A 22,465-nucleotide genomic window follows, 5' to 3' on the forward strand; every position below is an offset into this window, starting at 1 on the left:
TGCCCCTCGTTTTTTTTTCACTGGTGGAGATGGTGTGGCTGAGGATGCCATGGAATATTAGTTGTGCTTTGAATGGACATTTAAACCTCCCCTTGACAATCCCTTGTGAAGGGAATTTTGAGCCATCAAAAAGTACTTACTGCTAATTTAATTTATTCCATATTTATTTAATGTAATAGTTGATATACGTAATTTGGGTTTAAATATGTCCTCTTATTTTTCAGATTTCTTTGTGTCACTTGTTCTTTCTGTGCCTACCCCCCTCCACACCAAAAAAAACTTTCTATTACTTACAGATTTTCTTTATTCTAGTTTGGAAAGCATATACTCTAATTCTGTTTGTTATTGTCTAAGCTGAGATTTACAAGCACTTATTTAAAGAGTACAGAGTTATACATACTTTTTCCTCTTCCCAGGCTATATAAGGACTTGGAACATTAACCAATACGTCCTATCTCAGTATATGTGTTGAGACTTTGTGTTAATTCCATTATTGTAACTCCAAAAGGAAGTGTTATTACTGTTTAATACAAATCCTGAGCAGTTGTATCCATCCACATATGCATTCCCCTCTTGGATCCTCTATTGCAGATCTTTCATCTGGGATCAGTTTCCAAATTCTTAAATATAAACCTTAGGATTTCATTTTATGATTGCTAATCTTCCATTAAATTTCCCATTTGGGGCTCAAAATAGTCATACTCTTTCTTGAAAGACAGCTTTGCTGTGTATGGAAATCTAGATTGGCAGGTTTTTTTCTTCATCAGGTCCTCGAATAGTTCCTTCCACTGTATTCCAGAACCATAATTATATTGGGAGTGAGTGGCAACTTACTTTGTTTATAGCCTTCTGGTCTTAGTTTAGATTATTAACAGAAATACTAACATTAACATGGAGGAATGGGGTTTGGGGTTATCACCCCCAAAGTAATAAATAGTGCTGAATGTGTAAGAATAATAATAAAATGGATTATCTGGTGACTAAACTGATGGATTGTGTTAGAAACTGGGTAGATGCTCTCCTATCGAATTTTCTCTTTATGGACGCCCTGCTTCCCTTGTATGGGCCATGTAAATGAGCTTGGGGCAATGGAATATGGGCAGAAGTGATCATGAAATTATGTCTTCTAATTTTTGCTCCTCCAGCGGGATATCCCCTTGGGTATTAGTGGTTTCAGTTCTCACACTTGCTCAGGAGTTAGTGCCCTCTTGGGAACTGCAGTTTCAGGCTACCTATGGACTGATGGTGGGGTGGGACCCTTGTACTGGCAATATTAGCAAATTCCCTGATGATACTGATGCTACTGCTGGTTTGGGAACAACTGAATTAGAGCGGGCTCTAGAGCGCAGGCTCAGTAGTTGTGGCGCACCTGGTTAGTTGCTCCGAGGCATGTGGGATCTTCCCAGACCAGGGATTGAATCCCTGTCCCCTGCAGGTGGATTCTTAGCCACTGTGCCACCAGGGAAGTCCCTCGTTTTGTTTTTTAATTATATATTTTTCCTGAGGTTCTGACAGGTTGAGGTTTGCCTAAGGCTGCACAGGCAGAGGTCTCCAGTTAGATACCTTTCAGGATGGGGCTTCGCCCAACGTGGCCACAAAACCCTGGCGTGGTCCCTGTCTTTGGAACCGCAGAGCATTATTTCTCAGGGTCCCTCGCAGGGCTGTTTGGCCTTTGCCATGGAGAATGGGAAGGGCCTATCCTTACCTGGCGGGAGGTAGGACAGAAACTACATTACCCGGAAGGCTGTGCTTGTGCGTGCACGAAGGGCGCTCATCCAATGACTACCCAGGAAAGAAGCGTTGCCTCCTGGGGAGGTGGAGGCGGGACTTCCGATGATGTCACAGAGGCTCTTGTGGGGTCAGCATGCCTCGTCGGTGGAGACCCGATCCTGCTTCCCAGGCGGCTCTTAGGGATCAAGTAAGGAAGGAGGGGAAAAGAGACTAGGACCTACCTCTGCGCCTTTGTACGAGCCGTGACCCCCGCCTGGCGGCGTGCTTTTCCGGCTCTGCACCAATCCGCTTTCCTCCAGGTCCCTGGAGTCGGTGTCCTTGGCCTTGTGTGCCTTTTACACGTGGGAAACTGAGGATTGGAGTGCGGGGTCAGCCAAGGTCACTCCCCGACCAGGGCCGGACGACTGGGGAGTCCACTAAGCTTGAAGGACCCGCCTGGGTCCCTGCCCAGTTCACAGGGTGGACTGGCGACAGGTAGCCGGGTCGGACACAGGTGAGTGGGTGGGCTTCTGGCCGCCAGCCATTGGGACCCTCGTCCTATTAGCCCCAGAGCCCCCATATAGAGGATGCTGTTGTCCTAGGACTTTTTCGCCCTCCGCTTTCTCTGCCCTGGAGTTTGGGGTACTCAGAGGTGAGTTATTCTTGGCCTATGGATCCTTAATCGAAACGGGGATTGTGTGGCGCACTTCCAATTTCTGGAACCCAGTAGGATGAGGTAAGCGTTGCCAGGCACAAGAACTAGCATGTGCATATGCTTTGTTGTGGCACTGACCTGAGAATGTTCTAGAAACCACAAGTCTACTCTGTCTTTTGGGACCAGAGAGCAGGTGGGCAGGAATCAGCCGTGAAATGGCAAATGAGGAGCTGGGCCTTCTGAGGGTGGTGGGAGCCATAGACGGTTTAGAGCTGATGGAGGTGCCCTGATTCAGGTCGTAACAAGCTCTCTCTGGCTACAGAACACACTGTGGGGGTGATTGTTTTCCTAGTATTTGGTCAGCTGTATTTTCCTCTGACAAGCTCTAATGATACATATTTTATTATTTTTACTTTTTTTTAGATTTAATTTGCTCTGTATTTTGTTAAGGATTTTTTTCACCTGTATTAATTAGGACTATAGTTCTGTAATTACTATTTTTTTGTACTCATTATGTTTTTATATCAATTAGGTTGGTCTCTTAAAATAAGTTGGAAAGCATTTGATCCTTCTCTTATTTTTGAAAGGACATGTTATTTTAGTATTATTTACCCTTTAAATGTTTTATAGAATTTGCCAGCAGTGTTTGATAATTTCTTATTGTTTTTGAACATATTTTATTCAATTTATTTCTAAATACTTCATATTTTGATGGTATTGTAACGGATTTCTTCTTTTCAATTTCCAAACATTCATTGCTAGTATATGGAAACACAAGTAATTTTTGTATATTGGCCTTTTTATCCTGGGACCTTGTTAAACTCAATCATTCTCAATCATTAGACCTAGTAGCTTTTTGGTGAATGAGTTGTAATTTTCAACATAATCATGTCTTACATGAATAGACAGTTTTGGTTCTACCTTTACAATCTTCAGAAGTTTTTTTTTTTTTTTATGTTACTAACACAGACCACTAGTACAATGTTAAGTGATGAGCATAGACATACTTGCATTATTCCCAATATCAGGGCAAAAGCATTAGGCTTTCACCATCACATATATTAGTTGTTGTTTTTTTCATAGATACCCTACATCACGTTGAGGAAGTTCCCATCTAATCCTAATTTGCTGAGAATTTGTATCATTCACTGGTTTTGAATTCTGTGAAATTCTTCCACTACATCTTTGAGATGATTGTTTTTATTTTAGTCTATTAATATAGATTACATTATAGATTCAGTTGTTAAATCATCTTTGCATTCCTGATAAACAGCACTAGGTTATGATTTATGTGTTTTCATATGTATATGGCTGGATTCAGTGCTAAAATTTTGTTAAGGTTTCTGTTGTATCTATGATCACGTGGGTATTGGTCCATAGTGTTTTGTTTTGTTTTGTTTTGTTTTTTATTTATTTTATTTATGGCTGTATTAGGTCTTCGTTTCTGTGCGAGGGCTTTCTCTAGTTGCGGCAAGTGGGGACCACTCTTCATCGCGGTGCACGGGCCTTTCACTGTCGCGGCCTCTCTTGTTGCGGAGCACAGGCTCCAGACGCGCAGGCTCAGTAATTGTGGCTCACGTGCCTAGTTGCTCCGCGGCATGTGGGATCTTCCCAGACCAAGGCTCGAACCCGTGTCCCCTGCATTGGCAGGCAGATTCTCAACCACTGCGCCACCAGGGAAGCCCGGTCCATAGTGTTTTAATAGCATCATTCACTTAACTAGTTGGGAAATGTTTGAATCTTGTTTTAGAAGAATTTCTGTGTAATTGGTACTGTTTCATCTTTAAATATTCTTTAAGAGTTTTTACATGTTCCAGGGATGACCTGGTAGCTGACAGCCACCAAGAAAACAGGAATATCAGCCCTACAACCACAAGGAACTGAAATTGCCCAACGACTCAAATGAGCAGGAAACAGAATTTCCTCCACTCCACGAAAAAAACCACAACCCTGCCAACAACTTGAGTTTAGCACAGTGAGCCCATCCCAGGTCTGAGTGGGCATATGACATATAGAACTATAATATAAATTTGTGTTGTTTAAGCCATAAGTTTGTGGTAATTTGTTAGGACAGCAATAGAAAGCTAATACATCAACATTATGCTTCAAGTACTTTTTTTTTTTTTTTTTTTTTTGGCCGTGCTACGCAGCTTGTGGGATCTTAGTTCCCTGACCAGAGACTGAACCTGGGCCACAGCAGTGAGAGCACTGAGTCCTCACCATTGGATCACCAGGAAATTCCCTTCAAGTACTTTACTTTCTAATGCAAGAATATTTCCTATGCTCGTGTTATACTTTTCCAGCTCCAACCTGGAAATAGCCTCTTATCTAAGGAGTTCTGATTCTTTTTATTGAAATATCGTATTCATAAGCCAATAACTGGACAATAAATATGCTCACAGCTGCTGGAATGCCACTTCTTTCTAGGCTGTCTCAGAAGAGATAGGGAATGTGTTCATATGTAAACATTTCTACATACATTGAGTTTTTTATGTGTATTTAATTTTACAGAGATTTCACAAGATTGGATATTTATTTATTTTTAAAATTTATTTATTTTTGGCTGCGTTGGGTCTTTGTTGCTGTGCATGGGCTTTCTCTAGTTGTGGCGAGCAGGGGCTACTCTTCATTGTGTATTGCGGTGGCTTCTCTTGTTGTGGAGCACGGGCTCTAGGCATGCAGGCTTCAGTAATTGTGGCTTGCGGGCTCTAGAGCATGGGCTCTAGATCGCAGGCTCAATAGTTGTGGCACACGGGCTTAGTTGCTCCGCGGCATGTGGGATCTACCCGGACCAGGGCTCAAATCTGTGTCCCCTGCATCGGCGGGTGGATTCTTAACCACTGTGCTGCCAGGAAAGTCCCAAGACTGGATATTTAAAAGGGTCTTAAGACTCCAATAGTATACTCAGATAAGGCTCTTTTTACAGGCAAAGATAAGAGAAAGAGTACAATACCAAAAGTACAATCAATAAAAAACAAATGGGTAAATTGGATTTCATGAAAATTAAGAAATTCTACTCTAGGAAAGATAACGTTAAGAAATGAAAGCCAAAGCCACAGACTGTGAGGAAATATTGGTAAAGCATATATCAAATGAGTAACTTGCACCCAGAATATATTAAGAAATTGCAAGACAATTCCTTAATAGCAGGCAAAAAACTTTGAACAGATAATTCACTAAAGATATATGGATGGCAAATACACAGGGAGTCATTAGGGAAATGCAAATTAAAACCACAGTGAAATACTACTACATACCTACTAGAATGGCTAAAATGAATGGCCAGTGTCTTACATACAAAGGTCAGGAAGGATGTGAAGAAACTGGAAAACGAATACACTCCAGGAAATGTGAGATGGCATAACCATTCAGAACACAAGGTGGCAAGTTCTTAAAAAGTTAAATATTTGGATCAACTTCCAGCATGACAGTGTGAGGAGCTCTGCAAGCCCTGCTTCCCAATGAAACTGGTGAAAAATTATAAAAACACCATCTAAAGCCTCTAGAAATGATCCTAAGGCTACACAGCAAATGAAGAAACATTTAAGGAAATCTAATACTCAGGATGAACAGCAAGAGCCAGTCACATCTGAACCAAGGCCACACCCTCTCTCCCTGCTTCGAACTCAGAGATGAAAACTCCAGACTGAGGCAGCCAAGAACACAGGGCTCCCTCTCACTAGAGCTGCCAGGCAGAGGACTAGCCTCTCAAGAGGGGCAGGATGTCAGCAATTCTCATCCTGCTCCAGTGTGCATGTTTGGATGAATGATATTCAATTGTTGGCTCACTCATAAAGGCTGCTCTCAGAGCTTCTATGTTTAAGTTAGGTTGACCAGGAGACAGCACATGCCCTGCACTCTTAAGACCTTTCTCCGATCTGAACTTTCTGGTGCCAAACAGGGTTAAGACTTTGGCTGCAACCTTTCTTCATGTCCCCGTATTCATAAGGCCTGTTTGAGCTGTGAAGTTTCTGTTGCTGAATCAGAGTAGACCTTTGGTTAAAGACTTTTCCACATTAGCTGCATTCAAGACTTTTCTCCACTGTGAACTTTATGGTGTTGAATGAGGTTGAAACGCTGGCTAAACGATTTCCCACAACTGCTGCATTCATAGGGCATTTCTCCAGTGTGAATCCTCCGATGCTTAACAAGGCTGGAGCTGTGGCGGAACAATTTCCCACATTCCCTGCACTCATAAGGCCTTGCTCCAGTGTGAACCCTCTGGTGTTTAACGAGGCTAGAATTCTCACTAAAGAATCTTCCACATTCATTGCACTTAAAAGGCTTTTCTCCAGTGTGAACTTTTCGGTGTTGCATGAGGCTAGAGCTTTGGCTAAAGAATTTCCCACATTCACTGCACTCGTAAGGCCTTTCTCCAGTGTGAACTCGCCAGTGATTAATAAGGCTTGACTTGTGGCTATAGAATTTCCCACACTCACTGCACTTATAAGGCCTTTCTCCAGTGTGAACTCTCTGATGTTTCATGAGGCTTGAGTTAAAGCTAAAGAATTTCCCACATTCACTGCACTCATAAGGCCTCACTCCAGTGTGGATTCTGTGATGCTGAACAAGTGTGGAATTATGCCTGAAGGCTTTTCCACATTCACTGCATTTAAAAGGCTTTTCTCCAGTGTGAACTCTCCGGTGTTGAATGAGGTCAGCATTGCGACTAAAAGATTTTCCACATTCACTACACCCGTAAGGCCTTTCACCAGTATGAACTATTTGGTGTATAAAAAGGTTGGATTTATGGCTAAATAATTTGCCACATTCGCTGCATTCATAAGGCTTTTCTCCAGTGTGTAGTCTCTGGTGCTGAACAAGTAAGTATTTCTGACCAAAGGCTTTCCCACACTCGCTGCATCTGTAATGCCTTTTTCCAGGGTGAAAGCCCTCCCCACTTTCGGTGCTCCTATGTGGCTCCCCTCTGCTGTGAGCCACCTGATGCTTGGGAAGACCAGAGCTAGCTGGGGAGACCTTCCCACCCTCCTCACCCTCTTCTCTTCTTGAGGGTTTCTCTCCGGAGCTCAGCTTCTGGTGTTGGTGAAGGTTTGCTCTGAGCACTCCCTCTACATAAACACCTGGCTCAGGTGCCACGTCCTCAGCCTCCGCTCCACACCAACAACCTGAAAGCAGAGAAATGCTGATGAAGAGTATGTAGACTTTGGCGGGATGGGGCAGCACCCTCACAAACGTGTCTGACAGCCAGTATGGAGTCCCTGGGATTACTGGCAGGGTGAGGGAGAGCTCGCTGTGCAGTGCAGGACCTGACAACTTCACAGATCAGGGGGACTCATGAGTAGCAAGGATACAGGATGGGGTGCAGCCCAGGGAGGAAAGGCAGGGTCTCCAACACACTCCTCTGCAAATGGCTTTCAGCAGGGCTTCAGCTGCTGGTGACACAGGAACACAGTGCAGAAGGGTGTGTCCAGGCCCAGAAAAGTTGAAGGCAACTGAGTAGCTGGTGTTCAAGGACTATTAAGGATATGTGTACACCTCCTGACACATGGAGTGAGAGCTTGTATTGTGACCTGGAAAACTTCCCATTCTGTTGCCTCAACAGCCCCACAAACAAGCTGTAAACTATGCCACCATGTGCACCAGTGTGAGAAGGTGGGCCCCTGCCACAAGTTCTCTTACCTACCCTCCTGACTGAGACCCAGGGCCATTTAAACTCACCAGTGAAATCCCCTCGCACCTCCCTCATGTTCCTCTCCTCAGTCCTAACCAGTGATGCTGCATCCCCTTCAGAGAAGTCCACCATGGCACTCTGTGAAGGTCGATGGTGCTGGCAACCGCTTCTTCACTGCTGTCACTCCGTCTCCTGATCCCATGGGTATTAGGGGCCCCATTCCTGGACATCAGTGGCTCAAGATCTTACGGGCCAGGATCTTAGCAGGAACATTTAATTCCAGCAACTCCCAATAACCAGAGAAGGTGAGCCAATTATTCAAGAAAAGTAAAACATCTTTGCAACATTGCTGGGCTCTACTTAGTGCCACTGCCTATCAACATGCCAACTACTGCTCAGCTCCCAAGGTCTAGGAACGATCGGAAAAGGAGATCTGGCCACCAGAGCTGTCCTGAATGGATCCCGACCCAGCTGAAGTCACCTTAGAAAGGGAAGCTGCTGCCTATGAGAGGGGCCACAGAAAGGAAGCATCCAAGGTCTTCTCAGACCCAGCGGCTCAAGAACACAGGAGATCACAAGGAATTATAAGGTGAAACTTGCAATTTCACAAGACTAGAAATACCAATGATTCTTAAAGATTTCATTCAAAGAGGTGGGGAAAGGGAGCTGATTGGTTACTGAGAGCATTTAACATGGGTGCACATTCAGCCCCAGAAATGAGGCAGCTGCCAGCATTTGGAAAGAGGCTAAGATGCATAACTAAAGATTCTTTGGCCCTCCAAGTTCAATTCTCACCTGATATTTTGGGGCTGAAGGACCTCAGGAAGGACAGAGGGTATGCCAAACGTCAGGGTAGGTGTGACAGAGACCAAAACTTTTGATGGGATTATAAAGGCCTCAGATGAGGAATCTGAAGCCTCTACCACCACTTGGGACTCAGAAACCCTGCCGTTAACTGAATTGGATTTTCATGGCCTGGAGATGCCCAATGGGAAACGGTCAAGGAAGCCCATGTGCTCCTCTGCAAAAACTGGAATGGTTCAATGGATCTATCATTTTGGGCATTCAGACAAGGAGAACCCTGAGCACGTTTCTAAATCAGGAGGCCCTCTTTGTCACAGAGTCCAGGACTTGTTCTTGCAGGCTCGCATCCCGATACAGAGCTTTGTTGCTTAACCTTATTGGTATATCTCACACCAAATGGGAGGCCACGGATGGAACTATCTCCAGATGTGCCATGAGAGCTCCGCGCACCCTGACTCACAAATTCTGACGTATCACATCCGCCGCCTGGTGTGCGGTAGGTGTGTGGGTAACCACCCCCACACCTAGCATTCTTTCCCGACTTGCTGACGCCCCCTACTGCCTCCAGGGTGATACTGGTAGAACTAGTCATGGCAAACAAACTGCACCAGGTGTCAACAATCTTTATCAAACAGCTGCCCATGATGGTGACCCCTGATGCTTTTGAGTTTTCCTATGAGAGACAGATGTGTATGGCATCTGAACAAGCTCAAGTCCCTCTCACAAAGTGAGAACCTGTGGAGTTGCCCCTGCTGGTGAAGGTAGTAAACATGCCATAGTATCACCTGAAACAAGGTACTGGCCTTTGGCTGGTTGTTCAAGATCTACTAAAAGAAGGGGAGATTATTCCTGCTATTTCTCCTTAACAGGAGCGGCACTTAACTGTTGATTATCGAAACCTTAAAGCTCAAGTTCCCCCCATCAGGGGTCCAACACCTAACAATCCAGTTAACTGAAGACATCAAGAGGGCACCAGTGACTACTTAGCCATGGTGGATCTGGCCCAGTACATTTTATTCTGGGCCTATGACCCCTTAGTCACAGCCCCAGTTCACCTTTACCTTTGAAGGAACCCAACATACATTTACCAAGTTGTCCGTGAGTTATTTAAACAGCCCAGCCCACAATTACTGCCAGGACCCGGACCGGGTCCCCTCCCCACTCCAGTTCTTTATCCACCAGGTACTCCCTTTTTCCATCAACCCAAGGACGCTGGGCAGAACAGGCAATTATGTATTCCCATCTTATTTTTTTATTTTTATTTTTTTGGCTATGTCGTGTGGCATGCGGGATCTTAATTCCCCACCCAGGGATCGGGCCCGTGCCCCCAGCAGCAGAAGCGTGGAGTCTTAACCACTGGACCACCAGGGAAGTCCCTATTTATTCCCATCTTAATCAGACTTGTGATAGCCGCAGGAGACACCAGCTTTGGCACCAGTACAGCAGCCTTTGTCAAACAAGATCAGATCATGTCTGCCAACCAGCGCCTTTCAGTGGCCCTTTCAGATCACGTACAAAGGCTGCAGGAAACCTTGGCCCTTATTCAACAAACCTACAAGTCTCTGAGCCCAAATGGTCATGGATAACAGACTGGCTCGTGATTGTTTACTAGCCAGGAAAGGTGGCTCAGGACAGCTACAGGCCAAGCTACGAGGATTAGTACAAGTGGTAAAAATCTTTCGTAACATAACCAAAAGCTTCCAAAAGACTCCCTTAAACCCAGAGGTGCCTGATCTGTTCTCTTGCCTTTCCCCTACTACCTGCCGTGCTAGCTGCGGCCTGGGTTTCAAACCCTCATTATATACCTGGTAGGACCCTTCTTAGTTGTCACCTTTGTCAAAGGTTGCCTTTGGTGGCAAGAACAAACTATTCCTGTCACCTCTAACATCGCCACAACCCAGGTGGCAAGCGTCACCCATCCCAATGAGAGTTGATAATGATGATGAGACACCACAGGGTCAACTGTATTGCAACCTTTGAAGCTCCCTGTTTTCCTGCTCCCTCGGCATCCCCACAAAGAGGTTGTGAGCACCCCGCCAGTGGCACCAGTGTGAGGAGGCTGGTCCCTGCCACAAGTTGCCCTTCTGGTCCTCCCCTGAGTGTGACCTAGTACGTTTAAATGCACCAATAAAATCCCCTTGTGTTGGGACTTCCCTGGTGGTGTAGTGGTTAAGAATCCCCCTGCCAATGCAGGGGACACAGGTTCGAGCCCTGGTCTGGGAAGATCCCACATGCCACGGAGCAGCTAAGCCCGTGCACCACAGCTACTGGGCCTGCGCTCTAGAGCCTGCGAGCCACAACTACCGAGCCCATATGCCACAACTACTGAAGCCCGTGTGCCTAGAGCCCGCACTCTGCAACAAGAGAAGTCACCGCAATGAGAAACCCACGCACCGCAACAAAGAGCAGCCCCCACTCGCCGCAACTAGAGAAAGCCCGTGCGCAGCAATGAAGACCCAACGCAGCAATCAATCAATCAATCAATCAGTCCCCTCGTGCCTTTTCTTGCATTCTCCCCCCAACCACCAACAGAGACACTTGCCAACAGGTCCTCACCCTCTGCTTCCCCCCTGCTCCATTGAGCCTGCTCCCTCGCGCTCCTCCCACGTGACCCCCCTCTCGGCGTGCAGTGACTGTCTCTCTGGACCTGTGAGCATAATAAACTTTGGTTTTTTCCTTAGGCTGTCCTGTGTTTCCTCTTGTGGCTGCACCTGCCTGGCCATGTCATAAAAGAGCACAAAACGGGTCTACTGTTGGCGAGCACTGCAGAGGGAGCAGTGGAGGACAGGTGGGGGACAGCCCTGGGTCAGAAACCAGAGCAGCCCTGAGAAGCGGGCAGAGCTGAGGAAGAAAAGAAGAAAATCAGCCTTGGCCCCTTGTTTGACACCAAAACATCAGGGCACCATGGAGAGACTCCTGGTATGATTTGAACCCATCCCTGAGTTTCCTCTTCCCCACTTCCTCCCTCCAAGCACCTCTTGGCGTGGCTGTGATCACGACTCCACAGGCAGGCACAAAGGGCTCTCCCCACTGCTCCAACTGAGTAACTTCATGGGTCCTGGAACATGTAAGTCCTAAGGGAGGGACAAGGCAGGCAGGTCAAAGCAACCCCCTCCACGGCAGCCCAGAGGGACGAAGACTGTATATTACAAACAGGAAGCTTGGAGAAGGATCTTGCAGGAACAACCCAGTCAAGCAGTGGCCGTGTTGGTACCTCAATTCCTGGCACAGGCAGATCCCATGTCAGCCAAAGGAAGAGGGCAGAACTGGGGGCACAGGACTGCCATGGATCTCCACAGCATCACCAGGCCAGGGAGAGGCCAGTAGCATGTGATCCATCAGTCGGACTACAACACTCCCGATCCCCAAACCCTTTCCTGCACAACTTTGGGGCAGCAGCAGCTTGGGGACAGAAGGGGTAGTGTACCCAGCCCAGGCTTTCACTCACAACACCTACTACAGGACACAGGGAAGGACGCAGTACCCATGGACCAGCTTTGGGAAGGACAGACCTGCCCTTGGAGAAGGGGAAGAGCAGAGCTCCGCCTAAGCTGTGGGGTGCAAGGAACTTACCCAGAGAGGCCATCAGTGAGAAGTTCTCCAGCATCACACTGCGGTACAGGAGTCTCTGGGCTTCATCAAGGAGCCCCCACTCCTCCTGTGAGAAGTAGACAGCCACATCCTCAAATGTCACTTGGCCCTGCCAAGATGGGGATGGTTCAGTTTATGTGCAGCCTCCTTTCCCAGGACTCTAAGCATCTCCCCAAATATCCACCCTCCTCACAAGCTCCCCACCTCAGAGGAGATCCCAGGCCCTGGTGCCATTGATGCCCACCCTCTGCTGGCCGTCCCATCGATCACTGTGTTCAGCCCTCATCAACAACAGGCAGGGGGGCACGTGTCGTCTGAGCCCTGGTGCTGGCCTGCAGAGCCTCACCCTTCTGCCAGACAGCTTACCTGGGATCCTCTAGATTGTGCTTCCCAAACACAACCAAAACTGAGTCACCGTTCTCCCCTCAGGCCCCAGTCCAAGGGCCTGGGGCCATCAGTTGACACTCCCTCCCAACATGTACATCGTTCTTTTTTTTAAATATAAATTTATTTATCTTATTTTTGGCTGCGTTGGGTCTTTGTTGCTGCACGCGGGCTTTCTGTAGTTGCGGTGAGCGGGGGCTACTCTTCATTGCGGTGCACGGGCTTCTTATTGCACTGGCTTCTCCTGTTGTGGAGCACAGGCTCTAGGCAAGAGGGCTTCAGTAGTTGTGGAACACAGGCTCAGTATTTGTGGCTTGCGGGCTCTAGAGCGCAGGCTCAGTAGTTGTGGCTCAGTAGTTGCTCCACGGCATGTGGGATCTTCCCGGACCAGGGCTCAAACCCATGTCCCCTGCATTGGCAGGCGGATTCTTAATCACTGCGCCACCAGGGAAGCCCTGTACATTGTTCTTTACACCACACCTCCCTTCACAGCCTCAACCCCTCACTGCCACCACCACCCCCTACACCACATCTTGCATCTCCCTGGCCTCACCACGTGCCAGTGTGCACATGGCATCCTGAGGGTGCTTGGCAAGTGCAATCAGAATCCTACCCTGTCCCAGTGTTCCAAAGGCACTAACTGCCAGGGGCAACCCCCAGGCCTGCTTTGAAGGCCTCCTTACTTGGCCCTTATCCTTGCTTCATCGTCAGCCACCCGAAACGACGTGCAGATCTCAGGTACACTCAGCCCTCTTCCACTTCTGTGTTGCAAAGCTGTCCCCTCACCAGTCTCAGCTTCCTCTGACACTTATTCAAAGCCCAGGTCCAGGGACTTCCCTGGTGGTCCAGTGGTTAAGACTCTGTGCTTCCAATGCAGGGGGCTCGGGTTCCATCCCTGGTCGGGGAACTAAGATCCCACATGCGCGCAGCGTGGCCAAAAAATTAAAAACAAAAAAAAGCCTAGGTCCACCTGTCTCTCACATCAGGCCTAACAGCTGTCCCAGAGGACCCTGTGTGATCTTGTGCTAACCTCCAGGTCACAGTGGGGATAAGAACAAGAGCCTGGGGAGCCCATAGCTGGGTGAATAAGCAATAGCACCAGGTTTGCTGTCATCTCACTGCCTTGTCTCATGTCCACTCCCCAAGGAAACCCCGGCCACCTGCCAGATCCTCCTCACTCCTACAACGCCTCCCCATGGCCACTACATTCCCTCATGTGTTTCTGTGAAGCCCACCACCCCATCTAGCAAGAGACCCAGTCCTCGGCCCCATACTCTCCTCCCTTGTCACCTAACACACTGCCACAGGACCTGAAGGTGCCCCCTGCCAAATCTGATCGCAGTTCCATCCTGGTCCACATACCATCCATATTGGGGGTGAATCCAATCTGAACGCTTCACCTGAACTCAAAATGTGTGTGTCCAGGTATCCACTGGATGAATCCACTCAAGGGTTTCTGGAGCATCTCAGTTCAACAGCCAGAACCTAGCTCCTAATATTCCCACTGAAAATTACTCTTGCCGCCGACTTCGACATGGTAGTACTAACCCTGCTTCTAGCTACTAAGGCCAAACATCTCAGAGTCACCCGACTCTTCCTCTTCTCTCTCCCACCCTCCACATCAGAAAGTCTGCTCAGACCTACTTAAAAAAACAGACACGGGCTCCAACATGTCTCCCACCTCCACTGCCACTACTCTGGTCCAGCTACCAACACTCACCTGGACTATTGCAGTAGCCTCCTCCCTGGTCTCCCTGTAACCCAACAGTCTGCTTTCTACTCTGCAGCAGAAAATGCTTGTTAAGCCTGGGTCAGATCAGTTCCCTCCTCTGCTCCAAACCTTCTATGGCTCCCACCACCCTCCGAATAGAGGCCCACCTCTTCAGCCCACCATTCCAGGTCTAAAGCCTGCTTCCTGCTGTTTCCACCAGACATAATGGAGACCTAAGGTTGCCTGAGCATTCCCAGCTCAACCTCACCTCTAGCATCTTCTAATGTTGACCACTGTGAATGGAATTTCTTCTAAGCATCATGCCACTGGTTGCCAGAAATGGAAACCAAGCCGTATAATTCCTGGTCTGGACTCAGGGACCTGACCTTGGATGACCACCTTCCAGGGATCTCAGATGGCAGGGTAGGGAGAGTAGCAGGTAGAGTCCCAAGACACTACAATCCTGGAGCCCATGCAGGTGGGAGGTGAAAAGGGTGAAGACCGAGGACACCTTTCACTTACCTCTTCATGGTCTGCAAGTGATTCTGCAGCCACAGCAACCTATGGAAAAGCAAGGCTGTGAGAAGCAGGCAATAATGTTGGGCCCCAAAGGCTCAATCAAGGTGCCTTACACCATCTGGGCCTCAGTCCTCAGTGATGCCTCTTACCAGCTGTGTGACCTTGGACAAATACTCGACCTCCCTGTGCCTCAGTGTTGTGATCTGTCAAATGGGGATAACAATGATGTCCACTCAGTGGGGCTATTGTCTGCATCAAACTCATTCCTATGCAACAAGTTCTAAATATCAATTCTTACTGTCCTCATAAGTGATGCTTCTGTCAAGATTTCCTGGTAGGTATTTAAAATGCAGTTTTTTAACATGCCTTTTAACTAAGAAAATACAATATTGAAGATGTTTGATTTAATTGAATGCTTAGCAGTATATTGAAATTTCAACCAATTATTAAGTGTTTATATCCGTTAACTTGTTAAAGCCATGTTATTTTAATTGCCTATGTAAGTGTGTATGTATATACATACATATTTATGTACACACGTATATATGTATCTTTACCAGTTAGTGTTAAATGAGTATTTATTTCATAAACTCACGATTTAATAAACTGGGGGCTTGGGCCTGAGAAAATTGAGTAGATACTAGTCCTACTGGCAACCTAACTGCCTGCTATACACTCTCCTGAAGGGAATCCTGCTAGGGGCCTTTGCACTGGAGCAGCTGCTCATCCCTCCTGCCCTAAAAGCTGGGGGAACTTAGGCACCAAAGGAGATGCTCTACTAGCCTCGCTGAGTATTCTTTTTCTCCACAAGGAGTGGAAATGAGGGCCTGCTGAGCCTGGAGTGGCAAATCTACACCACTGAACATCTCAGTCTCCACCCCAGACCTGGGTCTTTATACCCTATAACCCTCCATTCCTGCACACACCAGCCAGAACCACTTTGGAGCACAGGACTCCACCCCTCTGGAGGCAGCCCCACCTTCCAGGCTCATCTGAAGTAAAAACTTTGATTCTCCCTCCTAAATAGGACCCACAGTCCTTGCGCTGGTCCAGGCCACCACCCATCATCCCTTGGATATCTCCAGCGCAGATCCCTCCGCAGAACCCCATGAGTGAGTGAGCAAGCTACCCACACGACACCTCCACTCTGGCACATCTCAGGGTTACCATGTCCAAAATCCAACTCCCAATCTTATCCCTGAAGCCTGCTCCCTGCAAACCAAAAAACAGGATCGTCCTTCCTTCCCTACTTTTTCACAGCCACATCTGGTGCAGCAGGAAATCCTGTCTGTTCAATGTTTAAAGCCCATAAGAAATCTGATCAATCCTACCCCCTCTTGCCACCAGCAATGGTCCAGTCCGCACCAGAACTCTCTATTAGTCTATTGTACTTACTTACTCACAGGTCTCCTAGTCTCCACTCGTATCACCCCAACCCCCGTCTGTTTTCCCTGAGAAGCCTTTGGAAAACTTTGACACATAGACTGAGTCTCTCCACTTCACAACCCTCCGTGGCCACCAGCGGCCGCAGAATGAAGGCCCAGCTGCTCCGGCTGCCTTTTCACGTGGGACTCATCCCCTTAAGCTGCTCCGTGCAGACTCGAGAGAAACCTCAAGTTTAAGACTCTCAGTTCGGTTACTGTTCGAAGTCTTTGATTGTGCCGGTCCCTCTGCCTGTAACCCTCTCCCACACCCCATCATACTGGCTGGCAGAAATGGGGACCCCCCCACCCACGAGCTCCCTACAGACCTGGACCCAGGGGCTCGAGCAGGGGACGATCAGTGGGGCCTTTGGTGTCCGGCGGGGTGAGGGCGGTGAGAGATCGGAGGACGAGTGTTTACCTGAGCCGGGACTCTAGCCGCTGCCGCAGCCATCGGAGTCTGTGGGCGGAGCCGGGCCGGGAGCGGCGGACCAGGTCGGGCCCCAGGCATCCCTGTCCCCGACCCAGAATGGGGTCACCCCCGGGCGCTGCTGCCCGAACGTGAGACCCGCCTCACTGCAGTGCAGCGCCTGCCTCCTCTCGCGCCTTCCCGCTCTCGTCACCCCAGTTCAAACTAGCTTTCCGGAGCCTCAGATCAGGCGGAGAGACCCAACAGACCCCAAAACGACCGCCCCTAAGCGGACGCCTAAAGTCCCGCCCAGCGGGTTCCGCGAGCGCGCGGAAATGTCTGTTTTCTTGGCCGAGCACAGCCACCGGGGAGAGCAGCGCCTGCTGGGTAATGTAGTTCACACACCTCCAAACCTTGAGGAAGTGGACACGTAATAGGGGAGGGGCGGGCACGCCGCTGTTTGCACGCGCCGTTACCGCGCGACCGTTACCGGGCAACCGTTACCGCCTGAACGCTAGGGGTGACTGTTAGCGCCAGACCTGAGCGGGGCGGTTAGAGGTCCCGCTGGACTAACGGTATGACTGGTGGTGGTCCTCCAGCGGAGACTGTGGTAAGAGGCGGATCCCGGACTCCCCCGCCCCCAGGCCCTCTGGCCTTAGGCGGGCGGGTGAGCTGGGGGACCCTGGCGGGGAAGGCTGGGGGCTGTGTCCTGCAGAGCTCCAGAGCCCTTGCCACCGCCGCGCACTGGCGGGGCCCAGGCCTTGACGCAACGGCAAACGTCTCCCCTCATCCCCACCTCCGTGACCTAGTGGTGGCGGCAGTCTGCATGGATCGCGGTTTGCAGAACCCTGCAGACATGCACACACACGTCCCACCACCCCGTTTGGGCAGCCTGAGGAGCCCGAGGGCCAGTTGGGTCCTTGGTGCTTTGCTCCCCCAGTGATGACGACGGGGCAGGGTCTGTGGACCTGGCCCTGAGGGCACCGCCAGCTAAGATCTGCCTCTTCCCCAGACAGGGTAACTGGCCGGAGCAGGGACCCCCTTCTCTTAGCCAGGACCTGGACCTCAGAGGGTCAAAGTTGTGCCTTGGGACCTTGCCCTTTCTTGTCAGAACAGAGGATAAGAAACACAGGCCAATCTTGTTTGGTGGAGCTTTACAGGAACACCGTTACCTGACCTCAAGAACAAAGGATCTGATACCAAGAAGTTTGCAACAACTAACCACGCCCTCCCTCACCTTTCCTATAAAAGGTCTTTGCTGACAGCTTTCAGAGAGTTCGGGGTTTTTGTTTTTGTTTTTGTTTTTTAATCTCTCCTTTTAAAAAAAAAAAATATTTATTTATTTTTGGCTGTGTTGGGTCTTCGTTCGGGGTTTTTAAGGCATGAGCCACCCGTCTCCTTGCATCGCCCTGCAATAAGCCTTTTTCTGCCCCAAACTCCGATGTTTTGGTATTGTTTGGCCTCACTCAGTGTCAGGCACAAGGACTTGAGTTCAGTAACAGACAGAGCTGCAGAGATGGAGGTGGAGGGAAATCAGGGTCAAGAACTCTGCCAGACTCTCATCTAGAGACGATCCTTATTGTAGATTGGCCTGTATTTTAATGTTCCTGCACAGCTGGTGCTCCAGTCTTTCCTTCCCTTAAGGATTTAAAGAGGATTTTGAGGGCCACAATAAAGCAGTTTCCTTGGAATGAACCAGTTATACATCACCAATTTCCTTTGACAATGGGACGCCCAATGTAAAAAACAATGGTGGTGAAGCGAAGACTCTGAGTTCTGGATGTAGGTGATGAGATAGTCGAGGATCCCAAGTGTTCACCTTCCTTCTTCACCCCAAACTCATCTGTGCCCTTTGCCTTCTTAAGGGCTCAGCATTGTTGTCCAAGCAGGACAATAAGCCTCAAACCCATAAGCCAACACTCCTCTCCCACCAGATTTCTCCCCTTCATCCCTTATTACTCTTTTTGTTCCACTACCCTACCATTTCGAGATACAAAGCTAACTCCCTGCAGGTGGGAAGGATGCTGGACCATTGTTGACACCAGGCAGCTGTTGATAAAAGAGATGCCAACACTTTATTATGTGTTCTCCTACCACCTACTTTACCACTGACTCCTTCTTTCGTGTCAATCTTCATTTCCCTCATTTTTCTCCTGTAAGTTTCATCTGTGGACTGAGCAGTGACCAACTTCATCACAGCTTTGAAATGACTCATGAGGACGAAAGATGATGAAGACTTCACTCCTTCCTGCAACTTTCTGGAAGGGGGTGTTCAGTACTAGCTGATTCCATTGTATATAGTCTTGCCTCCTTTGTCATAGATTAATTGACCATAAGTGCATGGGCCACCATCTTTTTCTTAATCACCGGTAAGCAGGGACTCAGGGGTTCGGTCACTGGGAAGGGCTCTATATAGGTCTGTTCAGTTTCAAGACCAGTCTCCTCAAGGAGGCATTCAGATTACCCCTGGGTCGCCAATGATGAGGTGAAAGTTGTCCACTCAGGCAAAGCCTCCTGTGGCCAATACCTTGGTGAGTGGATCCTCACAAAGAGATGGTGTGTCAAACTGACAGTCCCAGCTCACCCATATTGATAGCACATTATCTCCAAGACCAGATATTCATTTTGGGAGGGGGAGAGTTTCTAATGCCAGCTGTGTCACCTCAGGTCAGCTTGGCAGGAGATCCCCAAAATATCTGCCTCTTCTTATCAGCATGCATGGATCAATCGTGGCTCAGTTACAGCAATGACTGAAAGGGAAGCCTAAAAAAAAAAAAAAAAAGTGAAGGCTCCTAAGACATGGAGTCAGCCTCCAGACAAGGCTTTATTTCATGCTTGATGGAACTGACACCCATACCTCAAAAGGCTCCTTCCAATTGTATACTTTATACACACATCACATCAGAAATCACACACATCACAAAAGGAGTCAATATTGGAGTTAAGAACATAGGATGATAGAAACCCAAGTTACATTAGTTATTTAGATCAGGCCACAATGTGGCATGTAAATGGGAGGGAGGAGAATCAGGAGAGATAGTCCCACCGACAAGTGTGAGATGAGGTGCAGAGAAACTCCCCTATTAAGCCAAGCACAGAAGATATGTATCATTTTCTTGAAATCACATCTTGGAAGAGTAGATTCTGGATTATTCACCCTATCAATTACTGATGAGCTGTGGAAATGAGCTGACCACCATACCATGAACCTCTGTGGATAAATCTAACAAACATGTTACAGAATCTAGTCAGAAAAATGCATACACTATGATACAATCTATGGAAAATTCAGAATTTGGCAATAAAAGACAGTCTATCATTTAGGGAAATATAGATAAGCAGTAAAACTATAAAGACATCAAAAGAATGATTATCAAAATGTCAGGTGTGGGGACTTCCTTGGCGGTCCAGTGGTGAAGACTCCATGCTTCCACTGCAGGGGTCGCAGGTTAGATCCTGGTTGGGGAACTAAGATCCCACATGCCATGCGGTGTGGCCAAAAAATTAAAAAAAAGAAAATGTCAGGTGAGCTCTAGGGGCCCAGAGGAACATGTAAAGGTAACAAGGGACAGGGGATGCCTAAAAAAAATTATATACACGAGGTGACTTTTATAGGTGTGGTCTTTGTAAAAGAAAAAAACAATTTGTACATCTCATATAAACATCCCACTGAATGTATGACAGTTTTTAAAATAAAAAAAGCTAGGTAGACAGTTTGTTTATTTTTATTTTTCTGCATTTAAAAAAAATTATTTTTTTAAATTTATTTTTGGCTGCGTTTGGGTCTTCGTTGCTGTGCGCGGGCTTTCTCTAGTTGCGGCGAGTGAGGGTTACTCTTCTTTGCGGTGCGCGGGCTTCTCATTGCGGTGGCTTCTCTTGTTGTGGAGCACGGGTTCTAGGCACGAGGGCTTCAGTAGTTGTGGCACGCGGGCTCAGTGGTGTGGCACACGGGCTTAGTTGCTCCGCAGCATGTGGGATCTTCCTGGACCAGGGCTCGAACTGTGTCCCCTGCATTGGCAGGCGTATTCTTAACCACTGCACCACCAGGGAAGTCCCTATTTTTTGCATTTTTAAAGTTTACTTTATCTGTTTATACACAACCTTGTTCCAGGAATTGTTTAAGGTGGCTTAAAAGAATCCACAAAATACACCAAGGAATTAGTAACAGAAGAACCAGTAATAAAACATGTACAAAATGTTTATACGATTCTACTCGTTTACTCTGGGTGGACCACAAATTTGGCTCTAAGCTTTTTAGCAGGCAGTCAGAAGAGGAAACTTAATTAGTTACATCATTTACAGTGTCCATAAAACAAAAACACCCAATTTCCCAAGCGAAGCACTGTTATTCCTAATATTAGGACCAGAAAGAAATTTCTCAAGAGGCTTCATAAAGAGGTCAGTGTATGATGTAATAATCAGTGTTCTCAGTAGCAACCTAATGGGAGCCTCAGAGATGAACTTCTCAGGGCTTTCTTCAATATATGCAGATGGCATCACACCAACTTGAAAATCAGGAAAAGCAATTTTATCATGAGTTTGGGGGTTGAGGGACGAACACAATATGATCCGGTCAAGGTACTCAGCTCTCTGCTCAGCAAAACCACAGTAACATTTTAGAAAACCAGAGTTGAATCCAGTACCCAGAATGACTCCAGAGAAGTCATGAAAACCCTAAAATTCTGTGCAACATTTTTTTTTCTTTTTGGCTGCACCGCTGCTTGTGGGATCTTAGCTCTCGGACCAGGGATTGAACCTGGGCCCAGGGCAGTGAAAGCGCAGACTCCTAACCACTGGACCACCAGGTAATCCCCTATACAACATCTTCAGAATAGGTGTATTTATTCTTCTTGACAGAAAACATAGTTTATCAGATACTCAATGTACCCAGTTGGTACCCAAAAGTTAGGACCCATTTCTTTAGACAATCTTGAGAATTAAACAGACTACAAATCATTCATACTATTCAGATACTTTTTTGTTTTTTTAATCACAGCCTAGCTTTTTTCCCCTCTGCAAAAGAACATTCTTTGTTTCTATTTGGCACCACGGCTCAGGTGAAGGTTTCAGGGTGGTTAAAAAGTTGCCTCCTGGCTGAAGGAAGAGGCTCGGGCAGAGATCTTGAGGAGGGCGGAGACAGAGGGGTCCCGCAGAGGCCGCTGGGCTCGGGAGGCTCCTAGTCGCGCTCGCAGGAGAGCCTTTGGAAGAGACACTCACCCAGCCCGGCCTGGGGGCCAGCCAGCCTGCGCAGGTTGGTCAGACGGTCGCCCATCTTCTTGAGGAGCTTCGTCTCCTCCTCCAGGAAGCGGCTCTCCAGGAACTCACAGAGCTGGGCGTCTGCGGCTCGCAGAACCCAAGGCATGCAGATCCAAGAGGGCCTGGTTCAGGCTCTTCTCCAGGGCTATGGTGGCCTCCATGGGTCCACGCTGGTGCTCCGCTCGTTCGGGGACAGCTTCTGCCCATCCTGGACCAGGGTGCAGCTGCCCCACTGCTTCCACATCTTCAAGAGAAGCTGGGCGCCTTCGCGCTTCTACTCAGCCAACTCCCGGAAGAAGCAGCCCACACCCTCCAGAGCCACCTCGTCAGCTTCAGAGTAGAAGCTCAGGGAGAGGTAAGTGGACGAGGCCTG

The 22,465-nt window shown here is 48.1% G+C and overlaps 1 protein-coding gene across 2 annotated transcripts; it reads right to left on the minus strand.

The window, feature by feature from the left end:
- Nucleotides 1-5,175: 5,175 nt before the first annotated feature.
- On the minus strand, nt 5,176-17,138 carry LOC118885178 (zinc finger protein 773-like). Of its 2 annotated transcripts, XM_036833615.1 has the most exons (5): nt 16,849-17,138; nt 15,010-15,048; nt 12,375-12,501; nt 11,777-11,875; nt 5,176-7,491 (listed from the first exon to the last, which is right to left on the minus strand). In XM_036833615.1, the coding sequence occupies exons 1-5, from the start codon at nt 16,936-16,938 to the stop codon at nt 6,392-6,394; spliced, it is 1,455 nt and encodes a 484-aa protein (XP_036689510.1). In that variant the 5' UTR covers nt 16,939-17,138; the 3' UTR covers nt 5,176-6,391. The 2 variants fall into 2 exon arrangements, with proteins under 2 accessions (XP_036689510.1, XP_036689511.1); XM_036833616.1 differs by lacking the exon at nt 11,777-11,875.
- Nucleotides 17,139-22,465: the final 5,327 nt, after the last annotated feature.

This window comes from Balaenoptera musculus, chromosome 19, assembly GCF_009873245.2.
Source record: "Balaenoptera musculus isolate JJ_BM4_2016_0621 chromosome 19, mBalMus1.pri.v3, whole genome shotgun sequence".
Taxonomy (NCBI): Eukaryota; Metazoa; Chordata; class Mammalia; order Artiodactyla; family Balaenopteridae; genus Balaenoptera; species Balaenoptera musculus.